The 25885-nt window shown below is 35.9% G+C and overlaps 1 protein-coding gene across 1 annotated transcript in view; it reads left to right on the top strand.

Annotated features, from left to right (window-relative positions):
• LOC145669503 (G1/S-specific cyclin-D2-like) overlaps positions 1 to 12704 on the top strand; it is an 82680-nt gene extending 69976 nt beyond the window's left edge. Inside the window, exon 4 of the mRNA XM_081737684.1 lies at positions 6645 to 12704. Within this exon, the coding sequence (XP_081593810.1) occupies positions 6645 to 6973 (329 nt within the window). The 3' untranslated portion in view covers positions 6974 to 12704. The remainder of the gene's footprint in view (positions 1 to 6644) is intronic.
• Positions 12705 to 25885: the final 13181 nt, after the last annotated feature.

Here is a 25885-nt window from a genome sequence, read left to right as displayed (position 1 = left end):
TTTCCTCCCACTTTATTCATTCCACCATTGCATTCATTCCTTATCATCACCGTCTCTTTTAGCCTAGCCGGCATAAACGTGAGACGTAAAACTGAAAGATTTCATTTCGTTCGGGCTTGAGCTCATTCAGTAATTGACCCACATTAAAGTTTGTGGGGGCTGCGGTGGCTCAGTGGTAGAGCGTTCACCTCTGGTGTTTGGAGTCCGGGGTTCAAACCCTGCTCCCACCAAGTGAACTTTCTGGTGGACAAACACTGTGTGCATGGGTTTTCCCGGGGTTCTCCCGTTTTTTCCCACTTTCTTCACTTCACCATTTCATTCATCTCTCATCATCACCGTCTCCTTTAGCCTAACCTACATAACAGTGGGACGTAAAACTGAAAATTTTCATTTCATTTTTATAGTTTGACTTTAAGTCATCTTGAGCCCCTGAGCCCTTATGAGCTCGAGATGTAGCTAGTGCAAGCTCAAACTCCATTGAGAACAGAGAGCTTCAACCTGAATGAGCTATACTTGCAAAATTACCATCTCTACTTCGTCGGTCTGCCTATAACGTTATAGACCCAAGAAAGGTTATTAAAAATACCGGTAATCAATTTCTGATTTCAGACTCAAGCTCAGAGTGGAACATGATATGTATTTTCTTCACTTCCCTCCTTGCGAGAACCGCCAGAAATTTCAAGTAGAGTGGACATCATTGAAAATATGCGTGGCTTTTGCTTTCAGGTTCAGGGAACCCTAGACGAATAGATAAATGTTGACGTTTGGTAACCATACAACTATACATATTTCCTTTTTAAAATTCTTAAATTAAGCGAATGCTGATAGAAGATTTAGTGGAATGAGAAAGTGGGAGTACCCCGAGAAAACCCACAGACACGATTTTATCCACCACAAACTTACTTGAGCGGGGATCAAACCAGGGATTCACGCTCTAGACGTAAGCACTCTACCACTGGGCCACCCTGTTCCCCAACGTTTAGAAAGCAATATATGATTTTGATTTTAGAAGTTTGAATCATATACTGTAGTTTCAAAGAATGGAGTTAAAAAAATAACACTAAAACAGTGGCAGTGTACTACATAATCTTTGAAATTTTGGAGGTCAACACTATTATTTTGGGGTTAATCTTTTGCTTTCAGATGTCACAGAATCAAGGCTTGTTAGTAGTCGGTTAAAAAAAGTTTCATGCTTTAAAAGATGGTTTTGTGTCCGCGAAGCAAACGAGAATTTTATGACAGAAGTTTTCCTTCCTTGAAACGTTAAAACGCAGTGAATGTCTTTTTCGTCTTTACGCCCTGGATATCTAATGATTTATGTTAGGGCTGAGGCCACAAGAATCCAGCAGAAGTATTGCCTTTCAACGGAACTTTAATAACCTTCCAAGAAAAATCTTATTAGAACGAAAATCTACGCACAACACTAACATAACAGGGAATGGGAAAATTACTGTTGTCTTTTTTTGTTCTCCTGTACGTTGTTCTTCATGTGTTTTCGCATCATCTTGAAGTGTGGTCTACGTTTCTTTGTGGGTCACTAATTTAACACCGCCTTTGTGGTTGCAAAAAATACGAGTTATAAAAAGAAAGAAGTTACCCTTTTGAGAATTCTTAGATTTGAGTTAGCAAATTCCTCCCCCCTTTCCCTAAATTCTCAAAATATCCAATTTGTTGATAACTTATAGAAGGTGCTCCATTTACTATGGTAGTAGTAAGGGTAAATATCTCAGAAAACCGTAACATTGCTTAAATTATGTAATTTCGAGAATTAGTTGTAATTACAGCTACTGAAAGCTATTACTGTAATTCTGTAAAAGAAAAAGTGAACAACAATCATTTTTTAAAAATATTTTCCACAAATATGCCACATTTTCTGTGGTGTTGCAAGTTTACCAATGCTTATCTCCGGAACGGTTTGAGATATCGAAGCGCTGTAAACGGCGAAGTGGTGCTGATCTGTTTGCCAATTGCAAACGATACAAGTAATTAGATGTTATACTTATTTAAGTATTTTTTTAAACAAACCTTTTCTAAAAAAATGAAAATTTGATGCCCTTGTAACTTTTTTCCTATTTATTCGAAACAAGTCATACCATTACTATGGTATGAAACGCCAAGGTACTTTCGATGTGCATTATTTTGTCTATCTTTATTGTGCTGTACGCGTGATAGAACTTTCCAAACTCTGGATGTTTGTGATACTATAACATCCTTAGTTTGCAACATTGAATAGTAAATGTAATATTTTAAATTTTCGTTTGATCTGTTGAATTGAAATACGTAAAGTTGAATTGAAATAACATAACTTTATATTGGGTTGGCAACACTGTTCATCCGATGATGTTACAAAGTATCTGGGACGTTGTCTTCCTTCATATAATTTCTTGGTGCTAAATTTCCCTTCTTTACCTTTGGCATTTTCTGAGATATTTACTATTATCTTTACAAATGAACCACCCTATATATAAAAGAATTTGTGTACTATGCGTATATACAATATTTTTAATGCTCGTATGTATTTACAATAATTTTTGTTGGGTATTTCTCAGTTTGTCTCCGTGGGTTTTTTCATTGTACTCCTGTTTCCTCCCACATTCTCATTCTACAAATTATTCCATTATCTTTCACTTGCATTAATCATCGTCTCCCTTAACTTAACAGGGTTGGACGTTAAATTAAAATATTTAATTTCACTTTCACGACAATACAATATTTTCACAAATTTTTCGCTCTAGTGTAACGTTTTACTGTTAAATATGAATTCCAAGTCTCTCTAGTAAACTACACATCCTGTTCTTTATGCAACCAAAATTGCTTTGTTGTTGGCATGTGCAGTATAACATCCAGGGGGTGTTTTGTGAATTAGATTTGTTTCTCACTGTGAAGCTAGAAGCACATCACAAACACATTAAAAGTTAAAATATTTTATTATATATATATATATAAAAAGTGATTTAGAAAATGCACTAAAATGAAGAAATGATATATTAAAAGCATTGGGCACGATTTAATATCTAACTAATGCCCTTTGTGTGCGTATATCTTTAAACATTGATAAATGTTTTTCGTTGTGTTCGTACAATTAATTTATCAAATCGTACAATTTTTACACTATGCATCAAGTAACACTAAAACAGTGTTGCAGATCTCCAAGATCTCCAGATTGGTTTTACACGGGGATCGCGGTGGCTCAATGGTAGGGATCGATCCCAGCTCAGGCCAAGTGAGCTTTTTGTGGTGGACAAACACCGTATGCGTGGCTTTCTTCAGGGTTCTCCCATTTTCATCATCCCACCATTTCATTCGTTTCTCAACATAACCGTGTCGTTTAGCCTAGCTGGCATAACCGTAGGACGTAAAACTCAAAGATTTTAATTTCATTTGCTGTGTCACCAGGTTCAAGAATTATTATATTTCTCGTATTGTTTGGAATTTGAAAATGAGACGAGACGAGACGAGAAATGTCTCGTCTCGTGAGTAACACACCACTCGCCACAATACAACATTAAAAATTATCAATAATGTTTTTGGAAACTGAGAGACTAGCAGGAGAATTTACATTAAGCCCCGTCCATCGGTCTAGTAAAATAAATTTACAATATACATTTAAATTGTGGTTTAGGTTATACACACCCCAGTATTTTGCAGGATAAAACAAATGAATTCAGTAGACTTTATTGACAGTAAAAGGGAATTTGCAGAACATACTGTAAATGAAGCTTCAAGAAAAAGAAGAAATACGTTCTTTTAAATTTAAAAAAGAAATCTAGAAGTTAAATAACTGTTCTGAGAAAAAAATGCAACGTTGTCTGTGGATCACAGCTGTCACGTGGTTAGCCTTGAGGAGGCAGCCATTTTTAAAAGACCAAGCCGGAATTCCCCTCTCTCTCCTTCTCCTCTTACTCTGTCTTGTATGTGTACCTATCTCTTGTGTTGGCGTGGCGCAGGTGTTCGAAAACGCTTCAGGGACCCAAAGAAAGGAACAGCTCTTTGTTACGCGAAGGCCCCCGGTTCCTTTTGTCAGTCGCTGGGATTTAAACTTTCAGATGTAAACACAAGTTTTCGTCTATATAAAAGTGAATACGTGAAACGGGGACGACGGCCTAGAAAAATATTCCCAACAACACACAAGTGTGGGAATCTTATTTCCTGCTATGATTTTGTAAGCACTTTAAAGAGATGAGTAACTGTCTTACATAAAACATTTAGTTGTAAAATACGTAAGTTATATCAGTTATATTTTGTGAGACAACGTTCGAATGTTGAATGTTTACAACTGGTTGCTATTGTTACCCACCAGATAAGCTCTGGTCTCGTCTCGATTTTGTAAAATGCTTATTTTTTCATGCTCTCGTCTTAATTTTATTTCTTGTCAGGTTGAAAATTTATCTACAAAATTTAAACCCAGATTTTTTTTTCTGAATTTCATTTATAAGTTATTAGAATCTTTTCGCGTCACAAGAGGTTACCTTTGGAGGACATGAGTTCGATTCCCGGTGAGAAAACACAAACATTTTAATTTCACAGTCATCTGTCTCTTTTAGCCTAAAGGTCATAATCATGCAGGGTGGCCAAGAAGTAGGTATACAGTTCCGTGCTGATCAACTCATTGCTTTTTATATCATTTCTTATTGCTATCGATCAGATAGACTTAGTTACTTTATTATTTGTTCCTAATGTCTTTTTACTTTTATCTTAAGCTCGGAACAGCCGAAGCAAATAAACCTATAAGATAGAATGTTATACTTGATCAATGCAGGGGGTGTATATCTACTTTTGGACCATCCTGTAGAACGTTAAACTAAAAAATTTCTTTTCATTTCACCAGAGGTCCACGGACGGTGTGGTATAACAACATTTAAATCATATTTATTGTTGGAGTACATTTGTGTAATGACTTGTGTATATTTAAAATTCGATAGATACTTTTCATTGTGTTTGTATACTGGTAATTACTTTATCAATTTATAGCGTTTCTGCTAAACCCTCTCATTCGTTTTCCGTTCGACACAACTAACTCTCTCCATTCTTCTTCATATCCACATTTCCAAGCTTCCAGTCATTTTTTATCTTTTGTGTAATGTCCATATTTCCGTCCCATACAGTACAATAATTCACACGAAACATTTTGTAGTCTTTTTCTCAACTCTTTATTCAAGGTCCCACAAAATAGTATTTTCTTCCTCCTAAAGGCTTTCGCCATTCCTATTGTTGTTTTTATTTCACGTTCACACTTCATATCATCACTATCGGAAACTAGTCACCTGTTCTATTTTCTCCCCTCCTATTTCTATATTTGACAGCCACCACTTCATACTAATCACCATGGCTTTTGTCTTTCCAACATTTATTTTCATCCCATATTCTTCACAGCTCTTCCTTAAGTTTTCTAACATATTATTGATTTTTCTCTCCATATTCCGCTACAAGTGCCATATCATCATTCTACCTTCTACGGAAGTACCGTCTTGATTATGTAGGCTTTTATTCACTATCTCTTCTAGGTAGATATTAAATAATGTATGTGAAAGACAGAATCCTTGTCCAACTCCCCTTACAATTGCACTCTTCTCTGTTATTTTCTCACCTATTCCAACACTTAGTTGTTGGTTCATATATAAGTTTCTTATGAGTCTTCGATCTTTCCATTCCAATCCAAACTTCTTTAGAACACCCAACAATGATTCCCAATCAATCTGTCAAAGGCCTTCTCTATATCAATGCATACAACATACACCTTTCCTTTTTTTCTACACTTTTCTCCGATCACACTTGATAATGCAATTCAATCTCTTGTGCTATTACCTCTCCTGATCCTAAATTATTTCTCCTCAACTTTTTGGATTTACTTTTCCCTACAAACTTTTGTTTAGAATTCGAAGCAAAATTTTTGCTGTATATGAGGCTAATAGTTCTATAATCTTCACATCTCTTTGGATTCGGTTTCTTAGCCATCGGTATGGTGATCGTCGTCAGGAAGTCTTTTCGCTGCTCTTCTGCTTTATATATTTTATTGCAGAGTCGGAATAATTCTTTCTTGACCTTGTCTCCCATATTCTTAATGAATTCGATTGGTATATTATCTATCCCAGTTTCCTTTCCATTCTTAATCTCAGATATAGGTTTTTCAAAGCCATCCCGAAGAGTACAAAATCTTTTATAATCTTCGCTTACTTCATTTTTTACTTCAGCATCTAAGCCACATGATCTATCCCCACTCTTATATAAGTTCTCAGCATATTCCTTTCATCTTCCTAAGACTTCCTTCGCTCGCTGACTACCTTCCCATTCTTATTTTCTACTGCCATCAGAATATCCCTTAATATCTCCGAAGCTCCATAGTTTTCCCTTCCTTGTACATTTCCTCATATTTCCCAACTCCTTCTAATTCTTGTGTGTCCTCTGTTTCTCTTCGTAATTCATCGTTTAATTTTCTGTACATCTTTCTGTCCTCTTCTGTATCTTCTATTTCCACGTCTTCCTTTCCCTCATTTTCTGCAATATCTATTTTGTAAGCCATGGTTTCTTAGCCGTTTTGTGTTTGCGATAACCTAGATAAAGAAACATATATAAAAGTATTTGCTATTATTTTATATACACTATATATTAATCTATTAATCATTTCTTAATTTGTGTCTTTCCAGAACCAGACTTCATCCAAAGCCTGCCGTCATTACTTGCAACAGCCAGCATCAGCTCCGCCGTCCGAGGACTGAATCTGCCCTACGCCTCTGAAGCTATTGTGGAAGTGTGTGCGATGACAGAAGTGGATCCTAGCCAAGTGGAATACGTCGTGAAACGCATCGAATGTCTGGTAGCCACGGAGATGGCAACTTTACAGCAACAAGAACAGCAAACGGTGTCATCTTCAAAATTGTCGTCAGTGCCTACCACAAAGCATCAGACCTCGGCGTTGGATGGAGAGAATGGGCAGCCAGAGACACCGACAGACATTCAAGATGTCCACTTCTGAAAATAACACTTGTCCATGCGATAAGTGGACAGCTTCAGTCATTAGGTATTACATTATTCTTTGGCAGCGTAAGTGTGCGGTCTGTTTAATTATGGTAATAACTAGGGGGTAAAAAAAGTGGGTCTGAAGAGGCAGGGGGACGCATGACGTCACCCCGTCTCCCGTGTCTATCTTTGCCCATTGTAATTCTTTAGGAAATGGAGGGACGCCATAGATATTTTGGAAGTCGGGGAACGGCGAACTTTTACTCCTGGTGACAACAGTAATATTCTGTAATATGTTATTCAAATACGTGGTGCTGTTTTTTGCGATTTAATCTTCATATTCTAAAATCTTCTCTATCAAAAGACAAAACTATCTCTTTCCCAGTATTGACACTAAAGCTAGGTTGCCATTCTCCAAGAATCTTGTATCTGCCATTAAAAAAAAAAAAAAAAATCTTACAACCCTTCAATATTTCTCCATGTAAACATAGCCTTGAAAGGGACATGGAACAATTTTTTTTTTTCATCTTGCGAGGAGTCAAACCACGTTCAATTCTCTGAATCGTCTTGCTTGCTACCTGCTATCGCCCTCCCACTGACATAAAAAAAAAAAGTTTTGCCGCTTCCGAAACAACGAATTCTTTTGGAAGGAGAGGGGAAGCGCTTCACTATTTGTCCACTGGAGTGCAGTGTTGCATCGGTGGAGATTTCTTTTTTGCTTTCAGAAAGTTTTAAGTGTGTAACCAGTAAATAGAAAAATGAAGATGCAAGATTTTTTTAATGACAGCTACAAGATTCTCGCAGCATGGCAACCAAGCTTAAGATTAATTTATAAAATGCTTCTCGTTTTTTTTTCTTAAAGACTTATTTAAGTACACTTAAAACAGTGTATAGTACTCATGTAAGCCATGTTCCATGACGAATTTCTTAAGAAAATTTACCGTAGTATTTAAAGAAATTTTTTGGATATGGTGTTGAAATTACTTGGATAACAACTTTGTAAAATATTTTTTCTATCTCTCCTTTTTTAAAAAGCCTTACATAGACTGTAAATTAGAGGCTCTATTAATTTAAAATACAATTGTGCCCAATAATTTAAAATATCATGTTGTATATAAATATATATCTATTATTATAGTTTAAACTGTCAGATATACCTCGACTGTTCTTCAGGGTAGATCTATTTTTAATACATACATAGAGCGGTTGATCACCAGGCCTGTAGCCAGCCCAAAAATGTAAGGGAGGCTGGTAGAAGTTAGGGGGGACCCCATCCAACCATATTATAATTCATTTGCAAGCCTACCATGCTAATTTATGGGGGTCCGGTCCTCCGTGTCCCCTTGTGGATATGGGCCTGCTGATCACTTGTACAGAAAACTTAGAAACCAGTGATGTAGATATTTGTAGGGAACGAAAACGAAAGAAAAAAAATAATTACAGGTAAAAGAATGCTGTAATAATTATTATAAGAACAAGGTAGGTGATTAAGGTAAAAAATAAAAAAGCATTAAGTTACCTCAAATTTAATGATCTCAATCTATTAAGTGTGTATTTATCTCTTTTTAAATGTATTTGTCAATTTTTCAGTGTCCAGTTTATCATTAATTTTAATTATAAACATGTTAATGACAAGATTTTTAAAAGTAATAAGTTAGAAAAAGAAAGATCTTTTTCTAAGAAAAAAAAAATGATTTTAAGTTGTATTACGTAGTTGATGCTACGTATAAAAATGTTTGCATTTATTGAATGATCTCAGATAATAATTTACAATTTTTGATTATTTTTCTTTTTCTCTTAAAACGAAAAGTTACGTGCAGATATTACGAAACGAGATAGGTTAGACATATTTTCTTGGGTACAGCTATAAGATGTAATGTTCCAAACGTAGCATGGTTATTGATTTCGTTATTTGGAGAAACGTTTATGGAAAGTTATTTTTAAAAAAATATTGTGTGCCTTACCGTATACTAAATAACGTCGCATGAGAGCGAGAGGAACGTAACTCCAAAAATGTGGTTTTCGTTTTCTTCATGTTTGGACATAATTTTGAAAGCCCCATTGGTTGTAAATGGAACGTAACGCCGTCTGTTCTCTTTGTCGATCATCTGTTGTAATGTAGCTCAATTACCATCTTATTAAAAACACATCTTTCTAAGAAAATAATATTTTTGTCTTCTCGTCTGTAAATCTACGAAAATGGAGTTACGTTTCTCTGGTTCTCATGCGACGATAAGTATTACAGTCAAGACAAGTTAGATGTGGTACCAGTGGTGTATGGAAGAAAGGGTTTACGGAGATTTAAATCCCCTTGAGTAAGATTTTTTTAAAAAAATAAATTTGTCTATTTTTATACGGGAAGTGATCGGAAAGTAAGTTTACAAAGCCTGCAGTGAAACGTAAACATATTATTTCATACAACCAATACAGCCAACAGAAAGTACATACATTAGGTTACTTTTCGACGTAGTTTCTATATCGGCCGAGGCACCTGTCGCATCGTGGGATGAGTTTGAAGATTCCCTCCTGGTAAAAATCCTGTCCCTGCGTACTCAGTTACGTTGTCACGAAGTGTTTCACCTCCTCGTCGGAAGCAAAGCGACGGACTCCTAAGTGCTTCTCCAATTGCGCAAACAGGTGAAAGTAGCTTCCTGCAGTCGATCCTCCTGTTGTCCTCAATCTGCTCTTCCACGCGAGCTCTGTTCAAATCTGGCGGGTGCGTCGGCCGCTGCGCTCTTTGTCAGTGACGTTTTCCTCTACCAGCCGCAAACTTTCGACACAATTCTGCGACATTACAATCACAATTTTGCTGACGTCAAATTAAATCTCTCCGTAAAGCTCTACCAGCTGTCCGTGAATTTTAGCCGCGGTTACATGTTTCGCCCACAGAAATCGAATAACTGACCGGACTTCTCAGGATCAGTCTTCCAAACCAATCGCCATTTGTGTTTACTTACAACTAACGCCGTAGATGGCGCATGGCTGAAACTCTGCATAGTTGCCAACTTCATGTATTAAAAAAACTCCAGAAATATCGGTCCTGTAACCTTACTTTCTGATCCTCCCTCGCATATACAAATATTACGCTTTCCCTTAAAGGAAATGAAATTGAGAACTTAAATTTTCCCATCCTTGACAAAATTCTACGTACGCCACTGTTTGCAATCATTCATACAATAATATTTCGGAGTTCAACAAATTTAAATGGGAATTGTTTTGTGTCCTTAATTAGGGATGCGCACGAGACGAGTCGAGACAGGATTTTCCTCACAAAATTCGAGTCGAGACACGACTCTTCCAATAGTGAAATATACATTTTTCGAGTCGAGACATCACTTTTACAGTACATTTTCGAGACGAGACAGGCACAAATCTTGTCTCGTGCGCATCCCTATCCTTACTACCCCGTTAGCATAACTTACAGTAACCTACAGGGGAGGCTGCCCTGCCCCTCCCCTGTCCTCTTATATACATGGGTGCCCAGAGCATTCAACAAATAATTAAGAGATTCCCCTAATTTGAAATTCAGGAGCCTTATTATTGTAGTGCCTTATATGAAATATTTCTAAAAAAAAAAAAAAATCTTTAATACAATTTTGTAACTCCACAAAAGAAAAAAAAAACTGTTGGAACATTATGTTATTCCACGAATGTGTGTCTCTTTTGAGATTTTCTTTTCTTTTCCCTCAGACAATTTTGTTTTATTGTATATCAGCTTTATACAGATTGAACCAAAGTTATTATTTTTAAGCTTAAAAAAAATGAAACCAAGTAAACCAGTGTGTTTTTCTCGTTTATTATTATTATTATTATTATAATAGAAAAAAACGTGAAAGATTCTCATGTTGTATATTATTTGTAAATATTTTTTATTATTAATATTATTCAAATAATTTTATGTAATGTCTTTTTTTTATATGAAATGTTACATAGTAATTAAAAAGATGAATTAAAAGAAAAAATAATATTATAAAATATATTATAAATATATTTACATACCAGCAGGTATACACAATTTATACAGGTATCTAAAGTACCTGATCTAGTCTTTTTTGTGAACTATAAAGTATAATGTATGTGTAACTTTTATATAATTGCAGTTAATTTGTATTGTATGTTGAATCTAGTTATTTGTGTCTATATTTTAATACGGATCTTTTTTTCCTTTCTTCGTAATGACTTATTATCTACACTCTGGTCCAAATATCTTGTCATCCTTGTAGTAAGGTGTAGAATGATTCCAGGCACATTCACCGGATTTAATTGATCACTCTCACTGTCACATATCCAGCAGGTCTGTAATGAACACAATCATTTTCGTGGCTCAAAATAGTACCATCCACATGTACCGGAGGGACCGCGGTGGCTCAGTGATAGAGCGTTCACCTCTGATGTATGGGGTCCTTGGTTCGATCTCAGCTCGCGCCAATGAACTTTGTAGTGGGCAAACACCGTCTGCATGGGTTTTCCCGGGTTTCTCCCGTATCCTTCCACTTTCTTTATTCCACGATTTCATTCATTTCTCATTATCACCGTCTTCTTTAGCCTAACCGGCATAATCGTAGGACGTAAAACTTTAAGATTTCATTTCATTTCACATGTACCGGATTTACTTGATCACTGTCACTGTCACATATCCAGAAAGTCTGTAATGAAGACAGTCATTTTTGTTGCTCAAAATAGTACCAGGCACATGTACCGGATTTACTTGATCACTGTCACTGTCACATACCCAGAATATCTGAAATGAACAGTCATTTCGTGGTTTTAAAAAAAAATATGCAGCATCCTGTCTTATGTGATACTTGAAGCGTTACCTTGATAATTGTTGCAAAGGCTGTCTCAAGTGTTGAGTTATGTAGTATCACTCTTGGAAAACACGTCCCTTGATATCATTCCACAGAAATTTTTCGTAACAAAACGCGAGATCTGGACTTCTGAGAGGAATATCATTTCGAAGCACGGAAATTATGATCCTTGCCATATCCATTCAGGTATTCCTTGACAGCAATAGCACAATGGGAGTGGTGCATCATCTTGTTAAAACCATTCACATTAATATATAACATCTGGAACTGTGGAACAAACCACTCCCTTAATAAGGTGAGGTACAAATTCTGATTAACAGGGCCGTTAAAGAAATAGGATGATATCAAAAGGCTCCGCATCGCAACCCAGATTTCTCGTAACAATATACGCCGCTGCTACAAAATGTGCAGAATTACAACTTTTTCACATACGTTTCCAATACTGTTACAGGGATGGCAAGACATTTGGACCGCTCTGTATATCAGGTCTAATAATATTTTAAACTTTTATTATCTATTTATAAACGGTAAAAAATACTGTACGTAATAATTTATAAAATTTCCTTTTAAAATTTTTTTCCACAATTCGTATCCATTTTTTGTTTGTTTAACTTTGTTAAAACGTAAATATGTGATTTCTTCAAAATCTGTCCAATGATCTTTTTTTAAAAAAAGTAGTTTAACCAGAAAACGATCTCCTGAGAAAAATAGCCTGGAAATTTACAGTTGCATTAATTATTAATTGTGTTGTTTTTTTCTCCATTTATTTGTGTGGGTTTGTGTAGAAAGAAAACATACATATGTATGCGAACAATATTTTTCTGTCAAATCCATGGATAACAGGTAAACTGAATGTTGTGTTGTAATGGTGAAGATAATTCAGTGTTGTGATCTCCGATATGTTGTTACGGACTATTTAATAAAGTTATTTTTTTTTAATTTTTAATATACACAGTGTTCCAATGAAAGCAAAGATTTCTTTAATTAATCATAACATTTGTTCTGTAGTTTAGGTGGTACTGAAAACTTCTTCGGTGTCACGTAGATACATTACGGCATTAGTAATAGCGTCTTGGCATATATACAAACAAATCGATATTATTATTTAAAAAAAGCTTTGTGAAAAATATGAAAAAAAAAAGTTTTGGAAAACAACTGCGCAAACATTTTGCAAACCTCTAAGAGAGAAAAAAAAACAGAAAAAAGTAAGAAAAAGGTAAAACAACACAACTTTTCTGTAACCGTGTTAGCAAATTTTAGCTTCAGTTTATCAATTCTGCATCCAGTTTTTCTGTATCCGTGGTACAATCTAAATAACAAACCTGAAAAATTGTTGTTTTTTTGCTTATTGTGAGAAATTTGTGAGACAAAGTCTGGTAATTATTTATATGAATGAAAAAACTTTTTTTTTTTTTTTTTGCGAAAACACTGTTGGAAATGAATATCCGTGGATTCAATATTACATGTTCAAAAAGTATATATATATTTGTAATAAAAATTATATATATATATATTTTACAAGATTGTTTTTTTTCCTTATTAGACTTAAATGATTTAATAATTTCTTTCCCTAGATCCTACGAAATACAGTTGAGCACGAGACAAAATTTTTGTGCCGAGATTCGAGACGAAAAAGAGCTCATTCAATAGAAACAAATACATTTTTCGAGACGAGACACAACTCATCCAATAGGAAAATATGAATATTTCGAGACAAGAAAGAACTCATAGAGTACGAACATACACATTTTTCGAGACGAGATAGAACTCATCGAATAGGAACATATGAATTTTTCGAGACGAGACAGAACTCTGCCAATAGGAGCGTATATATTTTTCGAGACGAGACAGAGCGTACTCAATAGGAACATTTTTAAATTTTCCGAGACGAGACATCTAATCCAACAGGAACATATACATTTTTCGAGATGAGACATAACTCATTCAATAGGAATACATACATTTTTCGAGACGAGTCATTACTATTATGACACATAATCAATTCTTGTCTCGTGCTAATCCCTAACTGTACATAGCAACAAAGGTTACCTACAAATGAAGTAAAAAAAATAAACTCTCATTACTATATTGTAAAGTCTTTCGCGTTTCTCAAGAATCAAACCTATATGTACTAGGGAGGAGATCAAACTGAGGCACAAGCAACTCTTTCAGATGAACAAGATTCTGTTGTCAGATACTGGGTATTATAACCCGATTTAAGAGGCCGCATCCCGGCGAAATTAAAATAACGCTAATTTTAGTCATTATGTGATATCTTCAAATAGATAAAAGATAATCGAAATGTGGAACAAGAGCGGCCTAGACAATATTATTTTGCATGAGATACCGTTATCACGACTCACTTATCTGCTTTCGATTTCGAGCCATTTTGAAAATCAGCATTTATTTTCGCGTTTCTAAACAGCTGAAAACGGAAAGCCACTAGGTGACTTGTAATAACGGTACCTCACGCAAAATAATATTGTCTAGGGCGCTCTTGTTCCATATTTAAATTATCTTTTATCTATTTAAAGATATCACATATTTACTGTAAAATTAGCGGTATTTTAATTTCGCCGGGATGAGGCCTCTTAAGTACAGATTAAAACTAATAGGTAGAAGACAGACATTTAATGGTGGAACGCTTACCTCTAATGTGAGGAGTCTAGAGTTCGATCTCGGATGGTAAGGACAAACCCTACAAAAAGTTATGTGCAATCTAAACTCGGAAATTGTCATGCAATATTTCAGCTTAAGGTCGCACTATTAAGCACTTTAGACTAAGAAAGACGGATGATTAAGACAAGTGACTGATGGTGAAAGAATTGGTGGAATGTAAATGTGAAAGGAAACGATAGTAACCCGAGAAAACTCACGGAAACGAAGTTGTCCACCACAAAGTTACTTAGCCGGGAATTGAACCATGCACCTCACTCATCAGAGGAAAGTGCTCTACCATTCAGACATCGTGGCCCCCGCTGAGTAGAGACCTGCCGGGCCGAATAGTTTTGGAGATTTTCGGCCCGGCCCGGCCCGATAAGCTTTTTTAAAAAAAATTCTTGGCCCAAGCCCGGCCCGGGCCCGATAAATTTTAAAAGTTTCATTTTGTAACATTTTTCACGGGCACACTTCTTCAATATTTGCCTTTATTCTAATTATCGTTTAACGAAAGTCGATCATTATTAAAGAATAGCAATTAATCGGCCCCAGCCCGGTCCGACCTGAAGAGAAATTAGTGTCGGCCCGGCCCACAGAAATAACAGAGTCGGCCCGCACAAGCCCGGCCCGTGCAGGTCTCTACCACTGAGGTGTTCAAGTGAAATATCAAACTGTGCTGTGGCAAGGAAGACATTCGTGTTCTCCTTAGCGATTATAACTTTAAAATTGACAATTATTATGGATGTTTACAAAGCAAATCTTTGTTGAGTTCACAGTTACTACCCGAAACGTCTCAATTCTACTGAAACAGCTGGACTGCAAAGACTAAACCTTAGCAAAAATTGAAATAATCCAAAAGAATTCATTTACAACTCCTGACACTTACATTATGAAAACAATTATCTCCGGCTATACTTTTCAAAACATCTCGTCAGATTTTAATAAAAAGAACTGACCAAACCTTAAAACCCACTGTATTTTAAATTATAATATGTAACGGTTTCGGATATCTAGCATATCCTTCTTCAGACCCTATTGAACGCAAATGAAAATCTCCGGTTAGATATCCAAAACCATTACATATTATAATTTAAAATACAGTGGATTTTAAGCTTTGGTCAGTTCTTTTTAATAAAATAATCAATCCAAAGCCATGAATAGTCTTACTATCTCATCAGATAACCAGTATTGTTGATGCAACGAAGATATTGGTGATATTGACTATTATCTTTAAACGTAATTTATCAACATCGTCCCCCCCCCCCGAAAAAATACAGATCTAATTTGTTAACGGTACTATACAGCATTTAAAGGACAGGACACTTTTTTTTTCTGACCAAGAGTATATTAACGTTGAATAACGAACGAATTAATACTTACTTATGTACTTACAATTTCACAATGTTAAGCAAAATAAAAAATAAAAATATGTATGTTAATAATTTAAGAATAAATCAACAGAATCGTTTTTTTTATCTGTAAAATACAGAAAAGAAAACAACAAACAAGAAAACAAAAATAAATCAACTACTTAAAAAGAAAACAAAAATCAACAGAAAAGAAACCATAAACAACTACTCATAGAGAAGAAAATTGAAACCTACGTGTTTTAGACGTCAAACCTAGCATTATAGGGCACACTCGAGAGAGAAAAAAAGAGGGTGTTTTTAGATTTCAGAAAAACATTTTTATTACTCGAGAACAGAGAGCTTTCCATAAAACAACAGTGTCACTTCAGAATTAACTGAGAGAGTGAGCGGAGGCGAACAAAATTGTTTACAGACATAAATATAGTTTCACACTTTCCATTAATATATTACTATATTAGTTGAACCTGCTCTCTCTACATAGAACATCATTAAATGAGTTGATTTTGAGTTTAATGCCCCGTTCAGCAGCGAGGCTATACGAGACGTGGACCTACTGATTAACGTGGAATCCGAACCACATGAGCTCCCGCCGGGAATCGAACCCGGGATTCCCGCGCCAAAGGTGCGAACGCTAACCGCTTAGCCACGGAGCTCAGCATCATTGAAGTATGAGCATGAATCTCCTTGTCATTCCTCACAACACCTGTACATGTCTCTTTACAGACGTAAGTAAGAAATCTTGATAAGAATTGGCAAGGGATACGATAAAGGGGATATTTTTTCGATTATTTTTTCAATATCTCGCACCATTTGCAAGATTTGAGCCTACTTCCGGTTGGAGTTTCTAATTCATGTGTGACCAGTGTTTTCTTTCATATTGCATATGGTATGTAACAGAGTTGGAGTGGGTCAGTGGGTCGTGGGTCAACAGCATGTGACCCACTGCGACCCACCACCCACCGTGACCCACTGCGACCCACCACCCACCATGACCCACTGTGACCCACCACCCACCGTGACCCACTGCGATCCACCACCCACCATGACCCACTGCGACCCACCGACTCAGTATGATCTACCGACCCTCTCTGCTCACTGCATTGTAGAGAGTATCTTCTGAAGACTGGTAAATTTGTCTTCGTTTTACTTTCAAGACCTTCATTTCCCTTCCTTTTTCCACTTGTTTCTGTCTACTTACCTGAGGTGAGTATATCTAACCAAGTGAAAAAAGAACTTCGGGCACTTTTGGATATTGGTATTTTAATAGTAATAATAGCAATAGGACTTCTAGTACTACTTGGCTTTCAAGATCTGTGAGTTTTTAGAGGAGCTAACTACTGGAAAAAATACATTTTTGAATCACTGTAATATATAAATTATTATATAAAAATTGAATGTAACTATATGTGCCTGATCATCACAGTCAAATTGCAAAGTCAAATGAAATTACTTTTGGTATATAGTTAGGCCTTAATCCAAACTGGGGTGTTATATTGCTTTTATTATAATGCATAATATCCTAAGGAAGTAGTGAGGATCCAAAAAATGAGTATCTCGCAAGCCGTTAAACTTACGAAGCTGAAATTCAGTGTATTAACTCTTTATTGAAAATAAACAGAATGTGTCCTAGCATTTTTTAAAATTCTCCTTTATATGTGTGTGGGGGAGAGGGCACTTTCTATATATGGAAAATTGGTAGTGAGTTGGTTTGTAAAAATGATCGAAAACGATCGATGTTATTTAAGAAAAAAATCAGAAACAAAAAATACAGTGCTTGGCTTCATATATTCATTGCTTTCTACTATAATAATAGCTGAAGCTTATGTTTATTATATGGAGCTCTTACAGCACAGGGCAATCAACTCAAAAACTTGTGACTAAAATAGGCATAAAATTTGTACTGTAAGCTTAATTACACGGAAATTTTAAGTTTGGATTGTACGCATAATTATATGGAAAATTTTACACTTTTTTCCCTTTACGTTGGTCTACTTACCTTGATTTGGAACTTTCAAATTTCATCCTTTTTTCCACTGAAAAGTATTGATAATTCAACAAGGAAATAATTATACTATGATAATTTAATTTAAATTCATCGTAATTTGGCACATGGCAAACAGCAGTGTGGTAATTGAAGTTGAAGAAGGAGGGAAATTCCCATTCACCTCTGAACACTCCAGGAACCTCGTTCCCTTTCGCTTTCTAGACAGGGGAGGGAACTTGGTAATGGCATCAAACCTTCATGTGTAATTACAAAAATTAAATTTATAAACAAATAAGAAATCATCAGTTTATCAGGCTTTAATTGATAATTTATTCACAAGATTCCCTATTGAAGGCGTGGTAGATGAAGTTTCTGTTCTCCATGAGTCGACATTGCCAACTGACATGGTCGATATGGAAAAGATGTTGTATGGTGATAGAGAGATTATACTTCTTGCTGAGTATTTCAAAACTGATTAAGGAAAATCGCTATCAGACTTAAGTCTAACAAGCAGATTGTCGATGAGGATTTGCAAAAATCGGGTAGAATTATTATCAAGTTCCACGACAGTGCGAACGGGGATTTCCCCTTATGAATTTACAGATGACTGATATTAGAAATAGACTAAGTGCTCAAACATTGTCTAACTTTTTGTTCATCAATGTTAATGGCCCACCGCTAGACAAGCTCAAAGTACACGAGCTAGTTATTTATTGACTGAAGGATGGACATCATTCCGCTGCGGATGATTTACCACGAAAAAGTTACCAACAGGAAATAAACCCGATTTCAGATTTGTTTTAAGGTGGAAAGTTAGTAGTTATAGAAAATGTATACTTGTATTATTAATGGCTTATTTGTGTTATTGAACTTTGTACCTATTTTTTAGTAAGTCTCTTCTTTGCTTTAGGTAAACTACTTTGAATAAATATTCATAATAATTGCAATTATGCATATTTGTAACTTAAATTTAACGTGGTGTTTTAGTGATTATACAAATTACAATTATGAGCATACTTTATAAAGATGCTCTCACATAGGGTACCCGAGCACCTTTATAAACTATGAACAACTGATTTTTCAAGTTTTTTGTGAGAGAAATACTGTGAACTGAGAAACCATAACCTTTTCCATATTGTACAGGGGTATTATCCTGCGAATAGAAGTTTCTTTTGGAATGCGTGCAGAAATTAACACTTGCAAGAATACTCTCTTAGTACAAGTATATTATGGGCTAACTACACACACTAATTTCCCCCCACCTCGAATTATTTCAATTTCTTCACTAACAAACACTTTACCATTTTATATCATAAAGGTCAGATCCACCGTTATTCTAACAGAGTGGTGCTTGAGCGATTGACTAGAAATTCAAACTCCGATTAGTGACAATTTTACTGTCTTGTTTTATTACAAATGTAAACTCTTTAGTCAGTACAGAAGAGGCCGTGGATCATGTTTAGAGTTGATGACGATGGATTTTGGTTAGTCAGAATAGGTCACAGTGGATGAGAGTGGTTCATGGTGGGTGGTGGGTCATGGTGGGTCATGGTGGGTGATGGGTCATGGTGGGTCGCGGGTCAGAGTGGGTCACGGTGGGTGGTGGGTCAGTGGGTCGTGGGTCAAGTTTTCATTGACCCACGCCAACTCTGGCAAATACATTACACACACAATTAATTATGTCAATGATATGAGGTGTTCATTGAGCAAATCACTCCAAACAACAATGATCTATCTTAGACTGGAGAAATGGATATCCTTGGTTTTTTATTATCATTTGGCCATGATACAAACGCCGGAGAGATATACTAATCCCGGAAAATTCTGTTTAACTGCAAGTTTAACATACTGTATTAATATTTTTAAAACCAATATTTACAATACAAAATTATTGAGAACATAATGCAACAATCCAAAGATTACTTTTATTTCCATAAACTTTTCGTTGTAATCCTTTGATGTGGAGAAAAGAAAAAAGGAAAAGAAGAAAACTTTCCGCCAACAATGAATAGTACACAAGAACTCCATGTTATATTATGTGTACCTTTTGAACTTGAGCACTTTCTGTACTTTATGGTGGCATCTTTTACTTTCCCTTTCTGTATATATGCACCTCTAAGGCGTACACAAGTGATAGAAAAAACTGACTCGAGTAATGCAAACCTCTTTACAGTCCATTAAGTAGAAAGTTCATTAAATATGAAAGGAACTGGTTGCATAAAGTATTAATAAATTGTTGAAGATATTTAGAATATTTAATGTATAGTAAATATTTATACATTAATACGATTAATGTAAAACCATGATTGAAATTAACAATAAAGCATAATAAAGTATAATTTGGAAAAAAATAAAGCATAATTAAACAAAAAATAAAGCATAATGTAAAAAACCAGCCTCTTGAGAAAGTAATGCACTTTCCCAAAAGCAACTCGCTGTCTGCACTCCTGTGAACACCATCAAGGTCTGATAAATATCAACAGGCGGTGTATTAGGTATTTGCTATGTCTCTTGTGTAATTACTATTTCCTTATGTTTCCCTCCCAGTGGGTTCAGTGCCTAAAAAGCGCAGCTTTGATGTATTGGGTCTCGGGTTTGATTCCCGGTGGAACAATTAAAGTAGTTTAGATTCTTCCTCAAACTGCATGTCCACGTCTTATTATAAGCTCTGTAATGAAAAGGGACGCTAAATAATAATAATAATAATAATAATAATAATAATAATAATAATAATAATAGACCCTAATAATAATAATAATAATAATAATAATAATAATAATAATAATAATAATAATAATAATAATAATAATAATAATAATAATAATAATAATAATAATATAAAAGTTCGGAGGCTCTCTTGAGCTATTTCAATTGGCAATCAAGAGCATGGCTTATGTTCTTCAGTGACAGACATATGCTGCAAAATAGCTGTATAAAGTGTTATTGACATAGGCAAACGGAGCAATGAACCCTCAAAAATAGTGCGGAGAAACCAGAGAAACTTATATTCATATACTTAGAAAAACATGGAATGTGAAAAGTGTCATCTTTTTTCCCCAAAGAAGTTTCTTTTACCTCATCGTTTCTTGTTTTGACCATGCAAAGTCTGGCACACGGCGTCAGGGGAGAAACTGTCTGGCTGGAATCAGGTTGTTTGCTTTTTTGTAACTTTCTGGTCACAAACAGTTATACCCCAAAATCATGAAAAGATGAAGTTTTCCTTCTTTCTTGGCCCCCTTTTCACTGTTTTGACTCCCGCTGTGCACTTTTACATTAGGCATCTCCCCTTCCCCCCCCCCCAAAAAAAGCTTTTCTATGAACTTGTCAATTCTCTCGCAGGTTCATCCTTGGTTGCCGTAACTTTCCTTAAAATAAAGGTGTAAAACTTTTTTTCCCCCCTTTCTTACATTTTCCTGTTGTTATTCTTTGTGACACTGTCCTTTCCTTTTCAGCACAAAAGAAGTTGCGTTGAGTCTTTTGACACTTCTTGTATAAATGTCATTGAATAAAGACAGAGTCACACGGTGCTTCGAAACACCAAAACAAAAAAAAAAAAAAAAAAAAAAAAGATAATCGTGAAATTTTGTACGTAAGAGCTCTTTCCAAACTTAAAACATTTGAAAGTTAACCTGGTTATTTTGTTATATATTTGTTCAGAAAGTTTAATATTTGCCTAGCGTTCCAATTAGAATTGCTCACGAGACAAATAAGTAGATTTTCAAATTCGAAACAAGAAGAGAGAAATTTCTCGAGCTTCCTGGGCAACGTTAAGAGACCTCATCAAGGTGAAATTAAAACACAGCAAATTTTACGGTAATTATGTGAAAATGAAATGAAATGAAATCTTTAATTGATTTAGTTGATTTTTAGTTTAGCGTCCCTTTCAGCAGCGACGCTATATGAGACGTGGACCTACTGATTAACGTGGAATCTGAACCACATGAGCTCCCGCCGGGAATCGAACCCGGGTCTCCCACGCCAAAGGCGCGTACGCTAACCGCTTAGCTACGAAGGAGCTCATGAAATCTTTAAGTCTTACGTCCCACGTATTTGCCGGTTAGGCTAAAGGAGACGACGATGATGAGAAATGAATGAAATGGTGGAACGCAGAAAGAGGGAGGAAACGGGAGAACCTAGAGAAAACCCACGCACACGGTGTTTGTCCACCACAAAGTTCACTTGGCGCGAGCTGAGATCGAACGAAGGACCCCACACTCTAACACTGACGAGGTTGGCTGGGGTCGGGATATGTGTTACGGGCACCGCCCGCTGGACGGAAGGTTCGCTCGACGGGAGACCAAAGTAGGAGACACGTATTTTGGCGTTTGGGCCGGCGTTTGCATATTGATAAATCTTATGTGATATGATACACAGAAAATTTTACTGGTGCATCTAACCTTTTATTCTATTCATAGAGGAAAAAAGCAAGTATCCCCTTGGCCTACCTAATTTCCCTGGCTACTTATTTCCCATCTTGATGTTTTTAATTCAAATATTTACCTTTCTTTATAACTAAACGATGTAAATATTCGTTTGCTATAATAACGAAAGTTCCGTTATGTTGATATCTGTGGAAGTTGTTGTGGAACACCAGTTTCCCTTATCAGCTCCTCTTAGTTTTGGTGTTACTGACGACGGCCGACTTGAATCACAACTAACAACGGTCGAAAGTATGATCAGAGAAACGAAAGAAAGTAACAACATAGAAAACGCAACAGGAGAGTAGAACGGTCGAAAGAAAGAAAAAAAGAACCTAGTTCTTACATGGAATGAAATTTGTCAAATAGAGAATTATTTCTGAAGAAAGAGCACAAGAAAATGGAAAGTCAATGAAATTCTTAGAAATGGTAAGGAGAATTGTTGTTGTACGTGGAATGTTAAAAACTAACAAATTTATTTCGGGGTTTTGACTTGAGCCCGATAGCCCCCTAAATACGCCACTGGTTGAAATGTAATGATTGATAGTAAAGGAAATGTAAATAGATAAAGTGATTGTACAAACACAATGAAGAGGATTTCCAAAGTTTAAAAATACGCAAATGATTGTAAAATATAATCCCATAATAAATATTGTTTACATGTTGGTATACCACACCCTTCGTGGACCTTTAGTGCCCTGGGAGGATTCTGATAGCCCCTAAATGAGAGTAACGAAAAAAAATAGTCATAAATTTTGTACATAAATTTACAAAACGAAATGATAAACATTTCGAGACGAGACTAGAAATACCAAGAATCGAAACGAGACGAGATTTCGACAAATAAAAATCCAGGCGAAATGAGAAAAATCTTGTCTCGTCTCATGTGCAACACTAGGTCCAATGCAATCTTATTGAGAGAGCATACATGTTACATATACTTCTGTTGTCGAAACGAATGTCGGGCTAGTACCAAAAAGGATGTGGCATAGGTGTTGGTTGAAGCAGAACCACATTGTCTAAATTTGTGAACGAAGTTAAGAAAGGAAGAAAAAGAAAAAAGAAAAAAACTGAAAAAATTACAATGCATGGTGAAGTATTTTTGTTTTATTTAAAACTAGGCGAAATGTCCATTCTTCGTACGATAGGATGTTTTTACAAAATATTTGAAAGTAAAGTAATGAGTGAAATAATCAAATGAAAAAGGAAAACCAACGCCTTGGGCGTTGCCCCTGCCAATATGAGTTAAATAAATAAATAACAGACAAGAGCGTTTACTCTGAAAAGGGAATTAATAAGACGTTAGTCAACTTGAGGAAAAGCTGCGAAGAAAATGAATAGAAACGTTAGAAAGACAAAAGAAATGGCGATTGGGACAAAGCGGAAGGTATTAAGTATAGAAGTCCTTCTTTCTTTTCTCAACCATTGGTTAATAAGCAATATGGAAATGTTAAAACTTCCCTCTTTCTTGGGAGTTGATAAGATCTCTTCTTCATAACTGCATCTCGATATTCTATCCTTGTCTTCCTCTTCCTGGTTTTTCTTCTGCCTTTCCCTTTATCAGCATAGTGATCTAATCAGAGTGTCGAATAAGATGGCCAAGCATGCTGTTTCTTCTTTTTCCTATTATCTTCATGATCTGTCATCCTTCGTTAGCTTTCCTTAGTACGTCTTCATTCCTTTACCTTTCGGTCCATGATATGCTCATCATTCTGCGCCAATACTAGATTTAAAATGTTTCCAGCTTGGATATTTCAACTTTTCTCGATGTCCACGTCTCTGATCCGTAAAGTCCCACGCTCCATACCAGGGTCTTAATAAATCGTTTACGAACGTCCAACAACAAATTTCTTGATGTTAGCAGTCCTCTTTTCCTATTGAATGCTTGTTTAGTCTGCGCTATTGTTTAGCCTGCGACTTTTTCACTTCTTTCATCCGAGGATATTAGACTTTTTAAATAGGGGAACGTCTTAACATCTTCGATTTTCTCTTCCTCTAGCCATACGCTTGCCCTTCCCTGTCCTGCTCTTGTGCACTTTATCACTTTGGTTTTCTTCTTATTTATATTCATTTTGCACGTTTCTTTCCAGTTGGTCATTCAGGGTGTGAAAGTGCTTCCTTCAAATTCTTTTCGTTCTCCACTATCAGTGCTATAGAAATAGGAGGAAATAAATAGGACATATGGTTAGCTTTCAATAGCTGGGTAGTAAGAGTACTATTTAGTGATAACGTGAAGTGAGAACGTGAAATAATTGCAAGGATAATGGCGGATGAAGAATTTGGGAAGAAGAAGTAAAGTATATTTTGTAAAAGAGTTAAGAAAAAGACTTATAAAATATTTGGTGTGGAGAATGGGGAGGAAACATGAACATTACGCTAAAGCGACTAAAAAAATATTATTGATTTGCAAAATGTGGTTGTGGAGATGAATGGACAAAACTAGTTGGGAGAAAGGGAACACAAATGAGAAATTGCTAACTATACATACAATAATTGCAATTATGGAGCGAAGCGATTGACGTTTATTGATTATTCCCGTTTTTCGGTTATTATTCCTCAATGCTATGTCCAATCGGGACATGCGACCCCTCATGACACTCAGTGCGCTCTCTCGGATTACCATGCTAAATTTCGTTAAGAACATTTTAGGCTCTCGCAGGAGTATCAGGACAAATGAACGCCTAAGTCGAGTAAAGAGGAACTTCGCTTTGAACAATTGTTAAGAACATTTTAGGCTCTCGCAGGAGTATCAGGACAAATGAACGCCTAAGTCGAGTAAAGAGGAACTTCGCTTTGAACAATTGTTAAGAACATTTTAGGCTCTCACAGGAGTATCAGGACAAATGAACGCCTAAGTCGAACAAAGAGGAATTTCGCTTTGAACAATTGTTAAGAACATTTTAGGCTCTCGCAGGAGTATCAGGACAAATGAATGCCTAAGTCGAGTAAAGAGGAACTTCGCTTTGAACAATTGTTAAGAACATTTTAGGCTCTCGCAGGAGTATCAGGACAAATGAACGCCTAAGTCGAGTAAAGAGGAACTTCGCTTTGAACAATTGTTAAGAACATTTTAGGCTCTCGCAGGAGTATCAGGACAAATGAACGCCTAAGTCGAGTAAAGAGGAACTTCGCTTTGAACAATTGTTAAGAACATTTTAGGCTCTCACAGGAGTATCAGTACAAATGAACGCCTAAGTCGAGTAAAGAGAAACTTCGCTTTGAACAATTGCTCACAGAACAAAACGAAAAGGGCTTCACTCTATTTTTAATCCTTAAAATTCTATTGTCCATGGTTTACAACGAGAATTCGTGGGCCAAATACTTTTCCAAGGTTAAGTTTATTGGCATCCCGTTTTTCGATGATTATTCCTCTATGGTATGTCCGATCGGTACATTCGACCCTTTACGATACTCAGCACGCGCTGTCGAATCATTATTCCGAATTTGGTTAACAATGGTTTAGATATCTCGAGGGAGTATCCGGATAACCGAAAGCTAAATCTAATAAGGAGGTGTTTCGCTCCAAAAAATAGTTGGTGAGAAAATAACAATTTCAATTGTAATTAAAAGGAAGGAAATATACATGTTGGGACATTCGCTGAGAAGGAACTGTATCATGAGGGATATGTTAGAACATATGTTGTCAGAAAAAAAAAAGAGAGGCGACAATAGCTACAATTAGAGTACGTT

The sequence above is a fragment of the Thermobia domestica genome, chromosome 14, assembly GCF_964235325.1.
Source record: "Thermobia domestica chromosome 14, izTheDome1.hap1.1, whole genome shotgun sequence".
Lineage (NCBI taxonomy): Eukaryota > Metazoa > Arthropoda > Insecta > Zygentoma > Lepismatidae > Thermobia > Thermobia domestica.
Note: the sequence above shows the minus strand (reverse complement) of the source record. Positions and strands in the feature narration are given on the sequence as shown.